At 40.1% G+C, this 19,560-nt stretch overlaps 4 protein-coding genes across 4 annotated transcripts; 2 read left to right on the top strand and 2 right to left on the bottom strand.

Moving 5' to 3' along the window:
- Positions 1 to 107: 107 nt before the first annotated feature.
- On the bottom strand, positions 108 to 1,554 carry sprn (shadow of prion protein). The gene is made up of 2 exons (XM_036126487.1): positions 1,444 to 1,554; positions 108 to 848 (listed from the first exon to the last, which is right to left on the bottom strand). The coding sequence occupies exons 1-2, from the start codon at positions 1,549 to 1,551 to the stop codon at positions 357 to 359; spliced, it is 600 nt and encodes a 199-aa protein (XP_035982380.1). The 5' UTR covers positions 1,552 to 1,554; the 3' UTR covers positions 108 to 356.
- Positions 1,555 to 3,083: 1,529 nt separating this feature from the next.
- echs1 (enoyl CoA hydratase, short chain, 1, mitochondrial) lies at positions 3,084 to 8,640 on the top strand. Its single transcript, XM_036126477.1, has 8 exons — positions 3,084 to 3,252; positions 4,979 to 5,176; positions 5,271 to 5,398; positions 5,690 to 5,789; positions 5,873 to 5,977; positions 7,877 to 7,996; positions 8,084 to 8,151; positions 8,234 to 8,640. Exons 1-8 carry the CDS (start codon positions 3,162 to 3,164, stop codon positions 8,297 to 8,299), a joined length of 876 nt encoding a protein of 291 aa, XP_035982370.1. The 5' UTR covers positions 3,084 to 3,161; the 3' UTR covers positions 8,300 to 8,640.
- A 4,241-nt stretch (positions 8,641 to 12,881) lies between these two features.
- fuom (fucose mutarotase) lies at positions 12,882 to 17,707 on the top strand. Its single transcript, XM_012880523.3, has 6 exons — positions 12,882 to 13,076; positions 13,174 to 13,242; positions 13,326 to 13,396; positions 14,768 to 14,866; positions 14,952 to 15,025; positions 16,764 to 17,707. Exons 1-6 carry the CDS (start codon positions 12,992 to 12,994, stop codon positions 16,828 to 16,830), a joined length of 465 nt encoding a protein of 154 aa, XP_012735977.2. The 5' UTR covers positions 12,882 to 12,991; the 3' UTR covers positions 16,831 to 17,707.
- A 756-nt stretch (positions 17,708 to 18,463) lies between these two features.
- si:ch211-217g15.3 (uncharacterized protein LOC368914 homolog) lies at positions 18,464 to 19,560 on the bottom strand. The gene is made up of 4 exons (XM_012880521.3): positions 19,504 to 19,560; positions 19,353 to 19,407; positions 19,219 to 19,256; positions 18,464 to 19,128 (listed from the first exon to the last, which is right to left on the bottom strand). The coding sequence occupies exons 1-4, from the start codon at positions 19,509 to 19,511 to the stop codon at positions 18,558 to 18,560; spliced, it is 672 nt and encodes a 223-aa protein (XP_012735975.2). The 5' UTR covers positions 19,512 to 19,560; the 3' UTR covers positions 18,464 to 18,557.

Here is a 19,560-nt window from a genome sequence, read left to right as displayed (position 1 = left end):
TGGAGATTTTTGAATTGGATCAAAGTCTGTTTGTACGACCCATAAATCTGTTAGTGAGGTGCAGAGCGCGGGAGCTGAACACCCTTTGCGCTTCTCTAATACAATAAAAAAAAAAAATCAAATATTGGCAGTATATAATCAGAAAACAGTTGAACTTTGCTCTTCATGTTTTCAGTGACAGGACAAAAATTGGATGGTGCACTCTTCATAAGGTAAACTAGGGAATACTATGCTGGTAATGCTGTGTCCACTGGTATAAAATGCGTGTAAATACATACAGTACAGTAATGCGTTTATGTCCATCGTCTCTGGGCATAATAAGATCGGACTGTCATCCTAAAAGCAGGGCTGCACGTCTACAGTATAAAGTCCGACACGAGTCCATAATGCGTGGAAAACGTTGCGAGAATCACACTGACGACATTGGAGAGGAAGGACTCGTTCCCAGTCGAGCTGGACATCAGCGCGTCAAAGTAATTGGTCCTGTTGTAGTAATCCAGCTCCTCGTCGGAGCTGTCCGCTTTGCTGCGGCGGTAGGCGGACGCGTACCATTTGTCCGCCGTCAGCGCCACCGCGGCTCCGGCCGCAGCCGCGCTCGCCACCCTCACCGCGGACGACCGGCCGGCCACCCTGAACCGTGAGCGCGTGCCGCCGTAGGCTCCTCCTCCCCGGTAGGTCCCCGCCGTGGAGCTGCGCGCGGGGGATCCGCGCGAGGAGCCCCGGGAGCCCCCGCGACCTCCTTTGGAGAGCGCAGGCTCACACAGGAAGGCGGAGAGCAGCAGGCAGGTCCAGCATGTCGCAACCAGCTGCCTCATTCCCGACATAAGTGCAAGATGAAGAAATTGGGGCTGTGGTGAGCGAGAAGATGATGGATTATTATTTTTATTATTATTTATTTATTCTCTGTGGCACAGATGAAAATGACGAGTCGCCGAGCTTGAACCTATCGTGATGCTTGCAGCGCTCTGGGTGGATCGGTAAAGATGGGATCTGAGGTGTTGTGCTGTGCTCCGTGCTGCTGAACAAATTCTCCACAAAGAAAGATGTCCATTTTGCACAAAGCATGTGGCCGTAAAGGGAAAAAATAATAATAACAATGTAATAAAAACCCTTCCAGTGGATGATTATGAATAAAACACTGAGTGCTTCTGATGATTTGCCGTAATAATTTCAAATGCATGGCTGCGTTTTTTTCCACGTAAATATGATTTGTTGCATTAAATGTGCAAAAAATAATAAAAAATAAAAATAATGTTCGAGATTAAACGTGAGTTGTTGATAAATGGCTTTAGCAATGCAAACAGATGCAAGCATCGCCATGATGCTCAGCCTTTCTGGTGAATTAGCCTAAAAAAGGCTCTGCCGTCTGAAAGATTCGTGTTTAAATCAAATGCGGCCAAACTTGGGGGACTATTGCATATAATAACACGGATTACTGCTTACCTTATCGCTGTTATTCTTGCTGATGGCCCGCGGAGGAAGAGACGGGATTGTCACGGATGAGGCGCGCTCGCCCAGACGACGACGAGAAAGCGCAGCGCGCTCATGCATGCTCGTAGGTGATATATTTATAAAAAAAAAAACAAAAAAAAAAACATTTTTCATCTGTTCATGGTTATTGCATTTATCATTGATATAGTTTGATTTTATAGCCACTTGTGAATAATTATTTTTAGTCTTTAACAAAACTAGTTAATTTTTGCTGATTTGACCATGCTCTAGATATGATTCTCCCAATATGTTCCCTTCAGACCTCTTCACTCTCAGACTGGAGGGTTGCTGGTGCCTCCTACAGTTTCTGAAAGTATAATGAGAGGCAGATCTTTTAATCACCAGGGCCCTCTGCGGTAGAGCTACCCTTATACACGTATAGTATAAGACTAAAACTTTCTCATTTGCAGTTAAGAGTGTCTGATCATTAGATAGTTATGCTGCTGTAGGCTTTTAATCTGCTGGAAGACATAGGCCTACTGACCACTTTTCTCCAGCTATTTTCTCAAACTTCTCCCAATATATGCATTATTTACAATTATTGCTGCCATTAACTCTATGTTTTCTCTCTTTCTTTTCAAGGAGGCTAGCTCCAAAGGCCCAGCGTTTTAGCGTTTATCTTTGTCTCCATTCTGAGAGAGATCATCAGCTGAACGGTGGATATAACAACTTCATGTTCTTTCACTATAGAAAATGCAACTTGCCCTATTATTCTGTTTGAAACATCGTCTCTTTCATAGACAACGCCATTGATGAGATATTGTTGAACTTATATATATCTAGTATTACTGACTACTAGGAGACTATCTGGCTTTAGCCATGTCTCAAACAAAGCCACTACTGCCTTCTTATCTCTGCATAGTAATTTTTTTTTTCTTGAATGAATGAGTGAATAAATATTTTATTTCAGACAGTCAAGCTAAGTAAATTTAACAAATATACTTCACCAAATATATATATATATATATATATATATATATATATATATATATATATATATATATATATATATATATATATATATATATATATATATAGTGGTTATGTCTGAAAAGGGGCATGAAGAAGTTCAACTTATTTTATCAGACCCCTTCTCCTTCCTTAGTAAAATATTTTGGAACAAGGCACTACATGAACGAAACGGGAAAGAAGAACTTGCAGGACTCCTGCTCATGTAGGTATTTTAGGTAAGAAAAGAGCAGATAGGTTGGCTAAGGAGGCTATTAAAAAAGAAGATATTGATATGCCAGTAAAGTTATCCAAATCTGAAGGCAAAAGTATAGTTTGATGGGGAAACATCTTACTGGTTTTTGTCGTTGGTGTGATGCTGTAGAAACAATGGAACATGTTTTTATTAGTTGTAGAAAATATATAAATCAAAGATGATTAAAAAACGGAAATATGTTTTTAATATGGAATTGAACTTTGCGAATGTGGTTGATCGGTTAAATAGTATTGAGGGGGAAAAAAAGAAGATTTTTCGTTTTAAAAAAAATAATACTGGGATCATTATGAGAATTTGAGGAATATATATTAGGATCCAATAGATGGCAGTAGTGCAGCAACAATAGACGCAAGCTGCCGTTAAAATCTAAAGAAGAAGAACTTGCAGGAAAAGGAAGGACCCACTGACCAGCCTGACCAGCAAAGTTAAGCGTCGCCCTGCAGTCATGGCCTTTTTGTGCAGAAGCGCAGCTTTGCTCCTGAAGTCCTCCAGAGCAGCGCCGGCTCTGCTGTCGGCTGGCCGCCTCTACAGCTCAGGTGTGTGGACAGAAAGGCTCCGGTTACCGCCGCGGTGCCAACATCTGGCTCCCGCAACACAAAGTCAGGACATCTGGATGCTGTCCAAGTGTGCAACACATGGACGAGTCTTTAACCTTTGCGCCGAAAAAAAATATAATTTAATGTCTATTTGTTTTAGAACTCCGGAGGTCGTGTGGCTAAATAAAGCGCTGCTGCTGTCGCGACAACAGGGCACAAATATTTCTCACATGAACGAATTATTTAGTGTACCATATCAAAGGAAACGATTTTTTAATGCTGGCTTGGTCATATGTGCGTCTTTTCTTTTTCTAATGATCCTAAGGGGGCTCGGACCATGCAGCTTTTTATAAATACTATATTCTTTAATGAATAAAAGTCTAAGTTATCATGTGAGCTCAAACCAACAGGATAATATAAATGTTGCTGGCTCAGTCCTCTTTAGATTTATAATACACATATCTGAGGGAGACTTTCTGAACCCAGTCACCTTACTGATGATATAAATAATCCAACAAAAGGCTAAATCGTGCCAGAGTTCAGTGGATGTTCTCAGTAAGTTCCTTAATGTTTGTAATATTTATTTTTCTTTTGCGCAGGAGCTTGACTCACCCCGGCTACTTTACTCATCTGCAGAATAAACCAAATCAAACAGAAGTGTACTTTAGGAAAACATCATTGTGTTTACCTTAAAGATTTTCATCTATCCCACAAGACGGATGAAAATGTTGATTATAGCAGAGGTAAATGCTGATTTTGACTCTAAAATCATCACCATATGCCTTTGGTTTTTTTAACCCTGATATAATGATTTAAATGTACAAACCTTTGCATCTTGTTTCTTAATCCTGTGTTTTTAATTGAGCACCTTTCACTTTTTGTTATCAAGGAAGCAGTTAAAGGGTTTGCGAATTATCCCATAGGCAGACTGAAAGGGATTCAGATAGATGGTTCTTACTCAGACTTAATGTAACGCCATAAGGGAGTTCCACAAAGTTTAATTTTTGGCTCATTGTTGTTTTCTCTGAATATAAGTAATTTAAGACAAAGCTTATCAAACTAGGCTTTTCCCTCACTACTCTAACCTGCACCGACTCCTGCAAAGAGGTGTTGATTTGATGGAGAACAAGAACAATTCACCTACAACTTTTTTTAAACTACAAGGAGGGTCATTACTTCTAAAAAAAAATGAAGGTTGACATGTTAGATACATTTTTAGTAAAGAATGGTCATTTTTTAAATCTTTAGGGTTTATATTTGATAATTTGTGTTTTACGGACCAAGTTTATGTTTTTTCCTTTTATGATTGTAACCGAGTATGGAGATATTGCTTAAGTGATCGTTTATTGTCTTCACACGTTTGACGGAATTTATCACAGGGCAAAGATATTCAGACTAAAATTGGAAACAAAGGGGGAAAAATTTACTCAGCAGTTCAAAGAACTTTACTGGGTATGAAAGCTTTTGTGGTATCTGTGTCTGAAGCCTAGGATCTTACATTATTCTGCAAGTCATCGTATCCCTAAAACTCTGGAGTCAAGGCTGAAGGTTTTTGGTAGATTGTTGGATGTTGCTGCTTTGGCCAGGTCCTGCGAAGGACACTGTGATCTCAACGGGACAAACCTGGTTAACCTGGTTGAGCTGTGGGTCAGAAGTGTGCCGCTATCTTCTACAGAGTGGCCTGAAGTCCCATCTGTTCTTAAATGCTGCTTTCCTCCTCATGCAGGGGCTCAGTACGAGTACATTTTGGTGGAGAAGCGAGGTGACAAGAACAACGTTGGCTTCATCCAGCTGAACCGACCCAAGGCTCTAAACGCCCTCTGCGACGGTCTGATGAAGGAGGTGGGGCAGGCACTGGACGCCTTTGAAGCCGACGCAGACGTCGGAGCCGTCGTCATCACCGGCAGCGACAGAGCCTTTGCTGGTATGGCATCGAGTGTTTTCACGTCTCCAGGTTGTTTGGATTAGTGCGATTAGAAATACCAGCGGTTGACTCTGCCGCTGTTTGTTTGGTTCAGCCGGAGCGGACATCAAAGAGATGCAGAATCGAACCTTTCAGGAATGTTACGGCGGGAACTTTCTGGCTCATTGGAACAGGGTGTCCACAGTGAGGAAGCCTGTAATCGCTGCTGTTAATGGATTTGCTGTAAGTATCACGATGCTATTTCTTTCTTTCTTTTCTACCTTTTTTTTTCCCCAGGAAGAATCTTGGATGTAACAACAAAAGGAAATGATGAAATTGACAAGAGTTAAATGTTACTATCCATATATCCCGATGTGGTGCTGTGCATAACGACAAACTGCTGATGTCGATCCTAACAGACACACTTTCACACCTTTCCAAACAAAATGTGTACTTGGGGGGCTGCACGGCACAGGTTGCACACACACACACACACACACATCCTGATTTTCTTCCGTGTTCTGTTTGCTGCAGCTGGGTGGAGGCTGCGAGCTGGCCATGATGTGCGACATCATCTATGCTGGCGAGAAGGCGCAGTTTGGCCAACCAGAAATCCTGCTGGGGACCATTCCTGGTAAGGATCTTTTTTTTCTGTCGTGTGCCGATGTTGCAACGCCGTTGCCTTGACTGTCCACGAATGTTTTTGTTTACCTGCAGGAGCGGGTGGCACCCAGCGCCTGACTCGTGCTGTTGGCAAATCCCTGGCAATGGAAATGGTCCTAACGGGCGACAAGATTAATGCTGAGGAGGCCAAACAGTCAGGTAAAGGCAACAGCATGTAGTCACTCTACGATAGAGGTGCACCGATCAGACATTAAAGGCATACTATGCAACATTTTTCAGTTAATTAATGTGTTCCATACCGTTTTGGATGATTAAATGGCGGCGGCCGCCTCGCCAAGATAGCGCTGCGGGAAGCTTGATGTTCATACTTTCACTGTGTTAGTCATTGTTTGTACTGCCATTTTTTCCACTTTTCGTTGCGTTCGCCTGTCTGCTAAACTCAAAACAACCGCGCCTGTTGACGAAGAAACCAGAACAGCTGAGCATCTTTACGACAGTGCACTTTTACTTTCGCCCTCTGGGGGGAGCCTCGCTGGAAAATCAACCCCGGTTGCATAGTATACCTTTAATGGGCCATTACCAGTTTCTGATTAACGCTGATGTCAAACCTGACTATGTTCAGAGTGTGTTGGTTTTTTCAGTGGCATACAGTTCACAACTAAATGACACCCCCCATCCCACGTTAAACTAATATAAAAAAAATATATATAAAAATATTTACCATGTGAATTTCTGTGCCTTAATGGAGTTACTCCACAAAACAAAAACTATCACGGTAACAATTATGGCCCCATTTAGAGCTGACCTTTTTTTTTTTTTTAGCAGTAGCAGAAACCAATGCAATGGTTTATTTTAACGTTATGATACTCAAAGCTTTCGCAATCAAGTTAAAACTGAGGAAATCAGTTTAAACTTGATTAAAAAAAAAGATGAATTGATGCTCACAAAGCAGCAAGTGTACAAACAAAGTTCTCACATCTCCACGTGTCAAGGGCTGGAGTGTGAAGTGAAAACCAGAGAGAGCAGCACAGAACAAGCCTGGCAGAGGGAGGAAGGGAAACATTTCCAGACCTTGGAAAGAAAATGAACAAGAAATGTCTCTAAAGGACCCAGAACTGCAGCCAAGACACGAATGAAAGACTGAGCCAAGTCTGATTGAGGTCTCAAAGAGGACAACGACTTGAGCCTGGAAAAGATCGTCCTCACTGGACGCATCGCTTTGGGTCAGATTAGAGAATATATGTAATCGTATATATAATCACCCAGGGTGGCGTAAGCGTGTCAGAGACTGGGAAGCATGTCAAGGAGGAAGAAATCACGAGGGACAAAGGATAGGTAAATAATTTTCACATGCATCACAGCTGGTGAAGAACAAGCAGCACAGCTGAAGACAAAGGTCCACGCCAGAAGACCTCCAGATCTGAAGGAGCCTGAGAGATTCACTGGACCAGAACGGGCTGGCATTCCTCAGGGAACATGTTGAAAAGTGCAACAAACATCCGCAGGCTGTTACTCAGCAAAAAGGAGAGACAAAGGTCTAGCAGCATCAGGGGGTCTAATCATTTAGACTTTGGTGGCTTGTTTTTAGTGGAATGAATTAATTTCTGTGTACAAAGTGACACATTCAAAACTAAACCTGGGATGTTTGAATAAGCTTTGTATTAAAAGTTGTTGCTCTGTTTGTGCTGATGTGTAAAATTCAAAAACTTGTTATTATTCAAGAGTATCATATAACAAACATTGACCATAAAGGGGAAAAAAAATTGTTTCAGGTTGCTTGATTAAAAATTTAAATCCAACAGAAAAACTAAAGGATTACAAGATTATCCCTATTTAGGCATCAAAGCATCTGTCGTTAACCTTATCTGATGATTATCTGAACATGATCTCTGTAGATGGATTTACATTTTTAAAATGCCGGATTTCTTTCTTTTTTTTTGTTTTTTTACAACCCAAGAAATCGGTTTATCTTTTAAGTAAAAGTTCAAATTCTGATCTTAACAGCTGATCTATTTTTAGATCATTTTTTTTATGAATCTGAACACCTGGTATTCTGCCGTAAGGTAAACTGCCATGTCGGTTCTTGTGCGTTTCCAGGTTTGGTGAGTAAGATTTATCCCGTGGACCAGCTCGTATCTGAGGCTGTTAAATGTGGGGAGAAAATCGCAGCCAATTCCAAACTGGTCAGCGCCATGGCTAAAGAAGCTGTAAATGCAGGTGTGTGAAGAGTCTTACTCTTATTTAAAGTCTGAATTATCTACTTTGTTTGACTTTTGACTAACACGATCCTCTGTGCCACTCCAGCCTTTGAACTGACTTTGGCTGAAGGGAATCGTTTGGAAAAGCGTTTGTTTCATGCTACCTTTGCGACGGTAAGTTGAAGACACCGCTTGGTGTCGGGTGTGAACGTTAACTCTTGATTAATGACGTTTACGTCCGATTTTTTTCCTGCAGGATGACCGTAAGGAAGGCATGACTGCGTTTGTGGAGAAGAGAAAAGCTAATTTCCAGGACCATTAGATAAAAAGCTCAACATCACGAGGTTCCTGCAGACGATTGTTCGCTCCCTCATTGATGATGCATTGTGTGGTGCGAAGATCCTGACTGGTGTGGAGCAAATAATGAGGTTTAGCTCAAAGGTGTCCCATCGTAGCTTGCTGGGGTCAAGTGTTCAAAATAAAATACTGTGTTGGATCAGAATGTGATGGTGATTCGATGACTGTTTTGTAGTGTACAGGAAGGATGAAGCTGGATGACAAATTAGTACTAATTTTGCCTTTTTATTTTGTCAGATCTTTGTATCAGTGTATTCTGTGTGCATTTGCAAATAAAGCTATAAAGAATGATTTTTAACACTAAAATTGTGCGAAGATTCTTGGCAACATTATGTAGAAGATTTTAGATGTGAAATTGCTGTGTTCTTTACAGCACTTTCCCCTAGTGTCGCCGTATTGCTAAATTAGCCTATCTATGAAACAACCACGCAATTGTGCAATGTCTACTCTAGACCACTAGGTGGGGCTGCTGCACGGCTTCAATTAAAAGCCATAAGTGAATGGTGAATTTCAGTTTTCTGCTTAGAAAAGCTTTTAATTTAGGTCATATGTGACAGCTCATGTAAATACAGTAATAAAATAAATTTAATTTGAACGTTTTTTTATATAAATTAATATATATAGATTTTTTCAACAGAATCTGGATTGGAAAATAGAAACCATTAAACAAAACTTTACACTTGACACAATATCAGAACAGAAAACAAGTATTTCAACAATACAACCAAAAACTGAATTTGTTGCCATTAGAAGCGACATTTAAAGTTTTTTTTAAAGAAATTCTAAAATAATTACATTTTTATGATTATTGCTTTCTGTAATGGGAAATGTAAGATTTCTCCATTGTAATACCATCTTCACTATCCACCTCAAAGACCATTGTATCCAACCTGCCAAAGGAAATTAAATTTTACATTTAAACCTATAGGACAATGTTTTGTTTTTGTTTTTTTTCTGCTTGCCTTTAAAGAAAAAAGTAACAGAGGCTGCTAGAGTGAAGCAGATTTATCAGGGTACTTTTTATAGTTATTTTAATCTAAAAATTTGGATACCCCCAAAAGGTTAACTTTTTTTTAGTAGTTGGATTAAAAAAGTGAAGCATTTCTATTGGTTAGTAATATATTTCAAGCATTTATTTCAGCTAATCTTATGGCTAACAGCCAATGAAAATCCAGACTTTAGTATCTCAGAAAACCAGAGTATTGAAAACTCAGTAAGAAAAACTGTTTTTAACTCAAAGATGTAACGGCCTGCATGATAATAGGGAAAACCAATGACTTAACAGTTGACAGTCATTGACACCCTTCACAAGGTGGGCAATCCACCCAATGTGATTGCTAAATAAGCTGGCTGTTCACAGAGGGCTATGTTCAAGCATATTGAGAGAAAGTTTAGTGGAAGGTAAACATGGTTAAAAAAGCAAGAGATAACTGCTGTATTGAGAGGATGGTGCAGCAGAGCCCATTCAAGGTTTTGGGGGAGATTCACTAGACGTGAACTGCGGCTGCAGCCTCCACACAGACATATCTGCAGATCACCTTCCTTGTATCAAGCCACTCCGGAACCAGAAACAGTTTTTGAAGCTTTGTACCTGGACTGTAGAGAAAAAGGACTGTTTCTCACTGTTTCTCTATTCAGATGAAAGTAAAGTTTGCATCATAGCATCGCTAAATCAATACCCGGGAGTCTGGGGTGTGATGTGGAGAGGCACTGAATCCAAATTGTTTGATTTTCAGTGTAAAGTTACCACAGTCATGATGTAGAGCGTCATGTGATTGTCTAGTGTTTATCCGCAGTGTTTTCTGAACTCCACAGTCGATGCAGACATCTACCAGGAAATTTTAGACCACTACATGTTTCTCTCTGCTGAAAAGGTTTATGGTCGACTGTGATTTCGTATTCTCAGCAGGTCTTGGCATCTGTCCACACTGCTTAAAGAGCCAACACCTGGTTCAGTGACCATGGTATTAATGTAGTAGATTGATTATTAAACTGCCTCCATTGAGAATCTTTGTTTTGCCAAGAAAAAGACAGCAGACACCAGAGCTAACGGTGCTGCCCAGCTGAAGGCCACTATTAAATTAGGCAGGGCTTCCTTATCATCTGAGTGGAGCCACAGGCTCGTCAACTTTGTGCTAAACTGCAATAAATTCAGTAATCAATGTACTGAGTGGTTTGTCCTGTATAGCACATGGACATGCTTTTTTAGTGAGCCAAATGTTAAGTTTTTTATCTGTCTTTTGTACTATTTTTAACCTTTTTAAGGTTCCGTTTAGGTTCCTTATATACATTTGAAACACTTGAAAAATATCAGTCTAAATTTCACCTTTTGAACTGAATTACTGAAATAAAGTAACTTTTTAAGGATATTCCAATTCACTAAGAAACAGATGACTAACCTATTGAGTAAATATGGGCACTTCTTTTCTTTTTGAAGATCTCTTGTGCACTATAAATGCAGAACGGATCTTCAAAGGAGAACACCAGAACCAATTTGGTTAAAGTTTGCTTTCTGATGCTGCTCCAGTCATCAGGAGGCATCTTTTCTCTCTCTGATCTTCACACGGCGGCGCCTCAGCGCCTCACGAGGCGATGGCCTAATTGTTTTTTTTTATTATTATTCAATCTTCCCCTGGATCTTGCTCACTTGTCAGCCTGTCTAACAAAACATTTAAAAGGAATACAAAAAAAAACTCGTCTTCTCACTCTGCAGGAAAGCACAAAAGTCCACTGAGGGGAGCAGAAAAGGAGCTCCTCTTTGAGGCTGCCGAAAGGTCAAAATAATAAATGTAGACTCAAATGAGGCTCTCCGCGCACACAAAGGGGGCAAAACGTTGCAATTTGGCAGCGCAGACCCTCATAGCGTGATAAACTCATTTAAAGAAGCCGAAATAAAGCGAGAGCAGCATGGGTCCAGAGAGGGAGAAGAGGCTTTCAGATTTGGCAGACAGGCCTGACTCCTGCAGGTTCTTTTTTTTTTTCTGCCCAGCAGCCTCAAATCACTTCCCCCAAAATCACTTTTATTTTCCAAAGTAACACGGCAGCTGTGAGGCTGAGTCACGTTGCTGGCTTTATTTGAGCTTCTATGGCCATGATTAGGTCAATGTTCAAACAACAAGCCATGGTGGAACAATATGGAGGCATTATTCTCAGAGGATGCTCAGTCTGTTGTTTTATTTTGCTGCATACACAAAAAAAAAACTCTAAATACATGAAGTAAAACTATTCTATGTAACAACTGTACATCAAAGCTGTGTCAACACTTATCAAGAAAAATACAGCATATCAGTACTTTTTTTTTAAAAGTAATTGCACTTTTAAGTTTTAAGTAAAGGAGAGAAATGTAGAATTGTGAAGCAAAAATTATTACAATTGGTGCTTTGTTGAACCTCCGAACTTGAATTATTTGAGGCAGGGACTTTAAAATAATCAACGTAGAGAGAGATTAAAGTGCATCCGGCACGTTTCTTCAGGAAAGACTCGTTAATACAATGACAGCCAGTAAACAGTCGGGAGTGTCATTTTCAGAATATTACGAAGGAAACTGAAAGAAAACAATAAACAGGCTTCATCCTGCAAAGGTAATCAATTGCTGTTCCAGGATGTATAGGAACATGATGAAGGTTTTGAATATTTATATGTAAAAGGTCTTGCAAAAATATTCACACTTCTTGAACGTTATTCACATTTCATCATAGCATTGCCTCAAACCTCAACCTGTGGATTAAGGAAGCTCCATATGAACCAAGGTATAGTAAAATTTTGCAGATGCCTAAGGCTTCCTACTTCCCAGGAGAACACTGAAACAGGACATGTTAACAAATGCAACAGTAGTACACATAGTACACATATAAAGGAAAACATTCTTAGTGTGAAAGATGTTAACAGAGTAATAATTTAAAGCTACTAAACATATTTTGCTGCAAGATTTATCCACAGTTACCTTTTTGTAAATTCATAAGTGAGAAATAGGGTTTTTCTGCGGTTGTTTGTGAAGCAACATTTAATGTTGCCCCTGCTGGGGAATTAAAAAGAGGAAATAAATTTCGAGCTTAAATGATAGGTGGGTTTATCTATACTGGATGGTGAGCATTGCTAGAGTTGGACCCTAATGTAAATTCTGCCGAGGCCCTCGTAAAACTTTAGGCTGAGTCTGTTCCTTTCTTAATCTGGTGGCAATGATTAACTGGTGTCCTCGTCGAGCCTCGTTCCACTTGATTGGATCACTGGACAGCTTAGGTTAGTAGTTATTTTCTTGTTGCAGATATTCTGAATCAACACACATCTGACATACTTGAATGGGAAGTGCTCTTATTTTGCTTATTTTGAAGAAGGGCTTAGAAAAATTAGCCTATGTCTAAGGTCATGTTAATAAAACGGGGAAATAGGAAGGTTATCTTAATTTTTTCAATGTAATTGTTTATTTTTAGTTAAACTTTGTGTTTTTCAAACATTTTAAGTGTAAGATTTTGCTTCTGCATTAAAATAAAAATGCAGTTTTTGCACAGGAGGAAGCGGTCGGCTGAATAGACACCCTGCTTGTAGTTCCTTTTCTGGCCAGCAGGCGGGCACAGCCAAGCCATGCCCGGAAGTGGATTAGGGGGAATCCTCTCAGTTCGCTTCAGTCTCCGGATCTGTGATCTGTTCGGCTGGCAGGATGGTGGTTCTGAAAGGGATCCCCTCTATTTTATCGCCTGATCTGCTGTATGTTCTCGCCAAAATGGGCCACGGGGACGAGCTGGGTAATGCTGCACAGCGCCATGCTGCATGTCCTGCTGCCTGTAGTGTTGGGGCGGTCAGCGCCAGAGAACAACAGCTGTCCTGTTTTCTTTTCTTCAGTTCTTGCTGATGCCAATTTCCCCGCATCTTCTATCTGTGCTTGTGGTCCAAAGGAGATAAGAGCGGACGGTGTGGTAAAAAATAAAATAAAAACACGATGCCAGCGTGTGTTGACAGTGTGCTGCTCTAACGCTGTTTCATTCTGGTTACAGGTTTGGGAATCCCGCAGCTCTTAGAGGCTATCTTAAAGCTTTTGCCTTTGGATACATATGTCCCCAGCCCGGTAAATGAGCCACACATGCATGTTAAAATCAGAGTTTAATCGCCAGCTGTTTTGCGTTTACACCGCCTTTGCATTTCATGTTGTAGTTTTATTACAACGTGGAGTAAATTAAATGTATCCTTCAAGATGGTACACAAAACACCCCATCATGACAGAGTGAAAAAGGTATTTCAAAAAGTTTTTTGAAGTATTCACAGCCTTTGCTTGACGTATACAGCCTTGTCAAGTTTTGGGTATTTCCACAGCACCGGCTCTGGCTTGGTCACTCAAAGCATCTGGAGATTTTCTCTGTTGTTATTTATGTCTGTGCACTTCAGGTCATATGGTACATGAAATGGCTCATTTATATTCAGTAACCTGCAAGAACAGAAACATTTGCTCTAATACTTGAGGAGACAAGAACCAGAACAACGTTCTTTGTGGACAGGAACATTTCATATTTCACCAGAACTTGAGTGCAGAACACATAAGAAGCCCTCATTGGTCTCTCACACTGCAGCATCGGGTCAGGAAACTAATCACACCCTCTTCAAATGTCTGACCAATCAGAATATTTGACACCACACTGAGAAAAATAACCAGTTATGCACAGAATATGTGTCAAGAGCAAGCTGCAGGAACTCCCAAACTAAAGCTGCAGGAACATAATGGCATCATTTCTGATCATTTCTTGCAGCCATGGGAGAGAGAACATGCGTCTCTGTTCATGTGGCATTTGTACGTGCATTTATTCTGAGGTCCAGAGCACTCTGGAGCAGCTATTTTCTAATGAACATCTCTATATTTGACTGCTTCTGTCTTACACTCAGTAGTCATCCAATTCCTGCCACAGAAGAAAATCTGCACTGTATGATACTGCCACCACCATGCTTTAAAATAAGAATGGTGCTCACGTTCTCCCGTTTCCACAGATCTTAGTGATCCTCGGGACATTCGGTGCTGCTGGAAATTTGTATCTGTTTACATATGCTTCCAGCCTGGAGCCTGTAGGCAACACCTCATTTATGGTTATTTTATTTCTCCTCTAAAAAAATGCTCTGTCAAGTTAAACTTTATATAGACATGTGTGCTTCATTAAATGATCAAATTATGTTGAACAAAACTGAGTTTACTGAAGATAAACTCCTGTCAAGTTGTAGAAACCTCATTAAGATGATCACTGATTTAAAAATATAGGATCTTTACTTATTTTATTGTGAATTTTCAGGAGAAATGTTAAACAAACTGTGCCACCGTGTCATTTTGGGGTGTTTTTATTAAATTCTGAGGGAATCTTTGAGTTAAAACCCATTCTGGACTGAAGTTGAAGCAGAAAGTGAAGTAATGGACTCTATCTTGAGGAATGCTACATGTTAAATCTGTTGCCAACAGGCAGCAGTCATGGATCTGGTAGACAGCGACAAACAGAGATGTTTAGCCGTCCCTGTGTGGGAGACGTACGCACACCTCCTCCACATGGCAGACTCACAGGTATGACAGCCTGATCGCCAGAGGCGTACAGGTGGAACGCCAAACAGAACGTACAGTAATTATTCTGGTTTTGGTTCGCATGCAGAGTCCTCTGGAGAAAGTGGAAAGATTTACTTTCTACGAACGAGCCAAGAAGGCCTACGCCGTCGTGGCAACAGGGTGTGTATTTGATTTCTTTTTGCCTCGAGGTAAACATGCGTTGCTGGGATGTCCAACTCCATCCCAGAAGTGCTGGTGTGCTGCATGTTAGGTGTGTCCCTGCTCCTCAGTATGGCATCAGGTTCTGCAGAGGTCTGCCAATGACACATGCATTTGACTCAGGTGTGTTGAACAAGGGAAACATCTAAAACATGCAAGACGCTTAACCCATATAGTAGATAGTAGGTCTGGACAAGGGCTGCAAGAACCACACCGGAGGGGTCGTTAATGATGGCCAATAATAACGCTTTACTGTAATTAACTGCAGTCTTCCAGCCCCCTGCTTGAGCTGCAGCACCTATTGTCCAGTCTTCAGTTTCTGAGTGGATATTTAAACCCTTCAGAGACCATGTTAGAAAACGTCTCAGATGAGACGAAGTGTAAGCTCTTGGCAGAGAATCGCTGAGCAAAACATTGAGGCACTTCCTGTTAAATTACTAACCAACAGATTTGGTGGAGTTGGTATGGAGGGATTAAGTTTAATTGGTTTGGCCTACAGTCAAGTACGGAAAACCGGTGTCGTTGAGAAGTATTTGACAGCCGTTACAGCGAGTATGACGCACGGCTCGAGAACAGACAAAAGCAGTCGAACAGATTCAACCGGTAGCCTCAAAATGTGACTATATTAACGTACACGTAGTATATTGGCCTTTTTTTTTTTTTTTTACATTTGTAACAAGACTTCAGACCATTTACAATCTTTTAAATTAGGTTTTCTGAAACGATGAAAAAACATCTTCAGCAAACAAACATGAACATTGGAAATTAATGTTTTGTGGGGAAACTCACGCACTCTAGAGCAGGAGTTCCCAGACTTCTCAGCCTGTGACACCCAAAAATAACAGCGCCAATGACTGGCAACCCCCACCCCTCAGTTTTTTTGTCTTTTTGCAAATTACGAGATTTTCTTTTGATTATATTGCAAGAATGAAGTAATTTTATGAGAACTCTTCCACTAGTGTTATAAGGAGGAATGTTGACCATCTTAAAAGTAAAGTTATACTCTGGTATTAGTTTCACTATTAGGGAAATACAAGATCTTTCTAGCAAAGCAGCATCAAATTGTTATCAGCGTCAGGGCTTCAAAATGATTATACAACAGACATTGTAACTTTATTCTCGTACTTTTGCGACTCAATTCTCATATATGACTTTATTCTCGTGTTTTATTTTTATTTTTTTACACCTTAATATGAATTTATTCTTGTACTTTCCAAAAAAATACAATTTTGTACTATAGTCATTGTAGATTAAAGAAAAGAAATTATTGGCCATAAATAAGTAAACTTCCACACAAAAAAAGTCAGAAATCTTCTCAATAACACATATATATCGCATATTTGCGAGAAAATACTTGGATATTCGAGAAAAATGTCTTCCATGATTAAAGGCATACATTTGCTATATTAAACAAGTATATCTCTGACATTGTATAGTCAGAAATTTTGGATTATCATTTGGATTGTCTGCACACAGTGTCTCGAAACCCCCAGGGGGGTCCCGACCCCCGCTTTAGCAACCCTTGTTTTATAGGCCCCCCTTATTCCTCAGGCCAGCTCTGTTTCTGACTAATATTTAAACTTTTTTTTAATATATTTTAGCCTTCAATGTGTAGCACTTTAAAATTCTATGCTTAACTTTGGTCATTTAAATTTTTTAAGGAGTTTGATATTTTTCTGTATTTTGTTTTGCTCCCCAGGGAAACTGCTCTGTATGGAAACTTGATATTGAAGAAGGGAGTTATCCCTCCTGAGGAGATGCAGTGAAGAAAACATGGTTTAGACAGAGGTTTCTATGTTTAATATCATTTAGGAATCTGAGTCACACATTGCAATATTTTTTGTTAAAATAAAATACAGTTTTAGGTTATTTTAATTTTTTTTGGAAATCCTCTGTTCATTGATTGAAAGGGCGTCATCCTATACGTACCCGGGGCAAATGTTTGGATTAACAGAGCACAATTATTGTAAATATCACCAATTTAGTCAAGTAACCTAAATCAAAGATTAGTTTTTATTTTAGAAGTAAATCATGTTTCACATTTTGTGCAAAGAAAAAGCATGTAGAAGCCACTTTTCTATCTGTTATATGTTATGGTGATATGTTATTTACTGGACAGCCATGCAGCATCGTCGACTTTAAAAAGACTCGATGCCATCCGTCATGCTTCTCTGTGGTATTCTTTATGAGTTAGTCGGCTGGACTTTATTAAGTGTTGGTAAACAATGTCATTGGTTTTTGTTTACATAGAAAGCTTTGCTGGGTAAAATCCCACAGTGCCTCAGCACACTTCTGTCCATCTGCTCTAGCATCCGCCACATTTTTTCTCACCAGTAGCTTTGAAATGTTGCCGGAGTTTCGACAGTCTTTGGTAAAACATGGTTGCTCTGGCATGCATCGAGGTCATGAGATATTCTTCAAACATCCTAAATCACAAATATTCAAATCCATAATGCATTTTAAGAATATCACAAAAGATGCAGTGAAGGTTGTGCTTTTTTTGTTGTTTTTTGCTGACAGTTTCCTCAGTTATAATTTTAATGTTTTATTTCCTTTTTGTTGTGTGATTGATCACATTGTCTATGGTTATATGTGGGGCTGGGCGATAATGGTTTGAAAATAAAATCTATTTTATTATACCAAGTCCGATTATTCGATTTTTTTCCCCCTCCCTCTTTTTCGTTTCACAAACAGAAATTAAAGAAATGATTTCAAAAACTTTCTTTGGTTTCAAGCACTTCACCTGGGAGTTAACCTGAATTCAAAGTGCAACTAAATCCAAGCTGTGAAACATGCTTTTATAAAGATGATGGCCCTGCCATTGGAAACAATGAAAATATAACAAAATTTTTGCTGCTAGTAGTTTTACACAATGAGCAGGCTTCAGATCACTTGTGTAACTTCAAACTAATTTTAAAAAAAAAGTTAATGAATAAATTAAGGTTTGTTGTCTTATGGAAAGAAGTGTTCTCTTAACAATATTTGGATAATATAACATATATTCAGGATTTCATGCTATTCTCTTCATGGATGCGCAATAAGTGCATTTGCAAAATAAAATACAGATTTTAATTATATTAAATACGAATAAATTGTTAATTTGAATGCAATTCGTCCAGTCCAAGTTATTTGTCCATTTTACAGTTATTTTTATGGCTGTTACCTTGGCCCGGTCTCTTGTAAAAGAGATTTTAATCTCAATGAGACTTCCTGGTTAAATAAATAAGTACACCTCAGGAAAATCACTGTACTTTAGTTTGATTGCTCTCCGTGGAGCAGATATAATCTTGTATATTTTTTTTCTGTGCCTTTCTCTCCTTTTCTGCAATAAATGAAACATCTTTCATGCAAAGTTTCTGTCAGCAGGAAACATAACAAAGACCAAATACTGAAAGCATGTATGTTACTGTAAAGCAGTTTAATAGAATCGACGTGTGCAGGTGCATTTATGCGTTGCGTCTGACATGTTTAGAATAGCGGCTATTCGCTCGGATCACTGGTGGTAGAGTCCATCCAGATCTTCCTCTGGCTTGGTGTACTTCCTTTGAGAGGGAAGGCCGACGGGCGCTTCAGCCACATCTTGTTGGAGGACTGGCATGAGGAGTTCTCTGTGGTAAAGATCGTCCAGATCCTCCTCTGGCTTGGTGTACTTCCTTTGTGGAGATGGCAGCTCGACAGGAGCAGCAGCGTCAGCTACATCTTGTCGAAGGGCTGGGATGAGGAGCTCCTGGTGGTAAAGGTCATCCATGTCTTCCTCAGGCTGAAGATACATTCTCACGTCTCTCTCGCTGCTCTGCTCCATCTGTACGGGCGAATGCTGGTCTTTGTCCTTCTCCTCAGCTCTGCCTCCAAACTGTCTGATCTGAGCTTGGAGCTCAGCTAGTGAAGGATGGTACGTCTCATCCAGATCCTCCTCAGGCTTCAGGTGATGTTTGTCCTGTCCGCTGTTCCTCATGTGGCTCCAGATCTTCATGCCGGGGTCGATCTCGTACTGAACACCATCCATGTCCTCGGGAGGCTCCACCTCGACTCCCCAGGACAGCTTCCCCCGCTCATCAACGGACCTGCCACAAAGGAACATGCAATACGAAACTTCATGCCAGGAGCCCACGCAACTTTGTACTTCTAGCTGGAGTTGGAAGATTTCAACTTACACAACCATTTCCTTCAAGTGCTCATCTGACGGTTTATTCTGAAAAGAGGAACAGCGAATGTTAGACAACTGCCCGCAAAAGAAAAACGTTTAAAAGTGAAAATCTGAATGCAACCAGCGCACATATACACATACCAATGGCTTTGCATTGACGCTGACTGTCAGCAAAACGCCGACTATGACAGAAACCCTTTTGCATAAAAAGAAGACTCTGGATTAATCCAAGTATAGTTGAATTAAAAAGCATTTTATAGGAGCATTTTATACAGATTTGTAACTTTCTCACCGGATCATGGCGTCTCCTGCTGTCAGCGCTGTAATGACGAACTCTGGCTCCGTTCAC

This window comes from Fundulus heteroclitus, chromosome 22 (assembly GCF_011125445.2).
Source record: "Fundulus heteroclitus isolate FHET01 chromosome 22, MU-UCD_Fhet_4.1, whole genome shotgun sequence".
NCBI classification, from domain to species: Eukaryota; Metazoa; Chordata; class Actinopteri; order Cyprinodontiformes; family Fundulidae; genus Fundulus; species Fundulus heteroclitus.
Note: the sequence above shows the minus strand (reverse complement) of the source record. Positions and strands in the feature narration are given on the sequence as shown.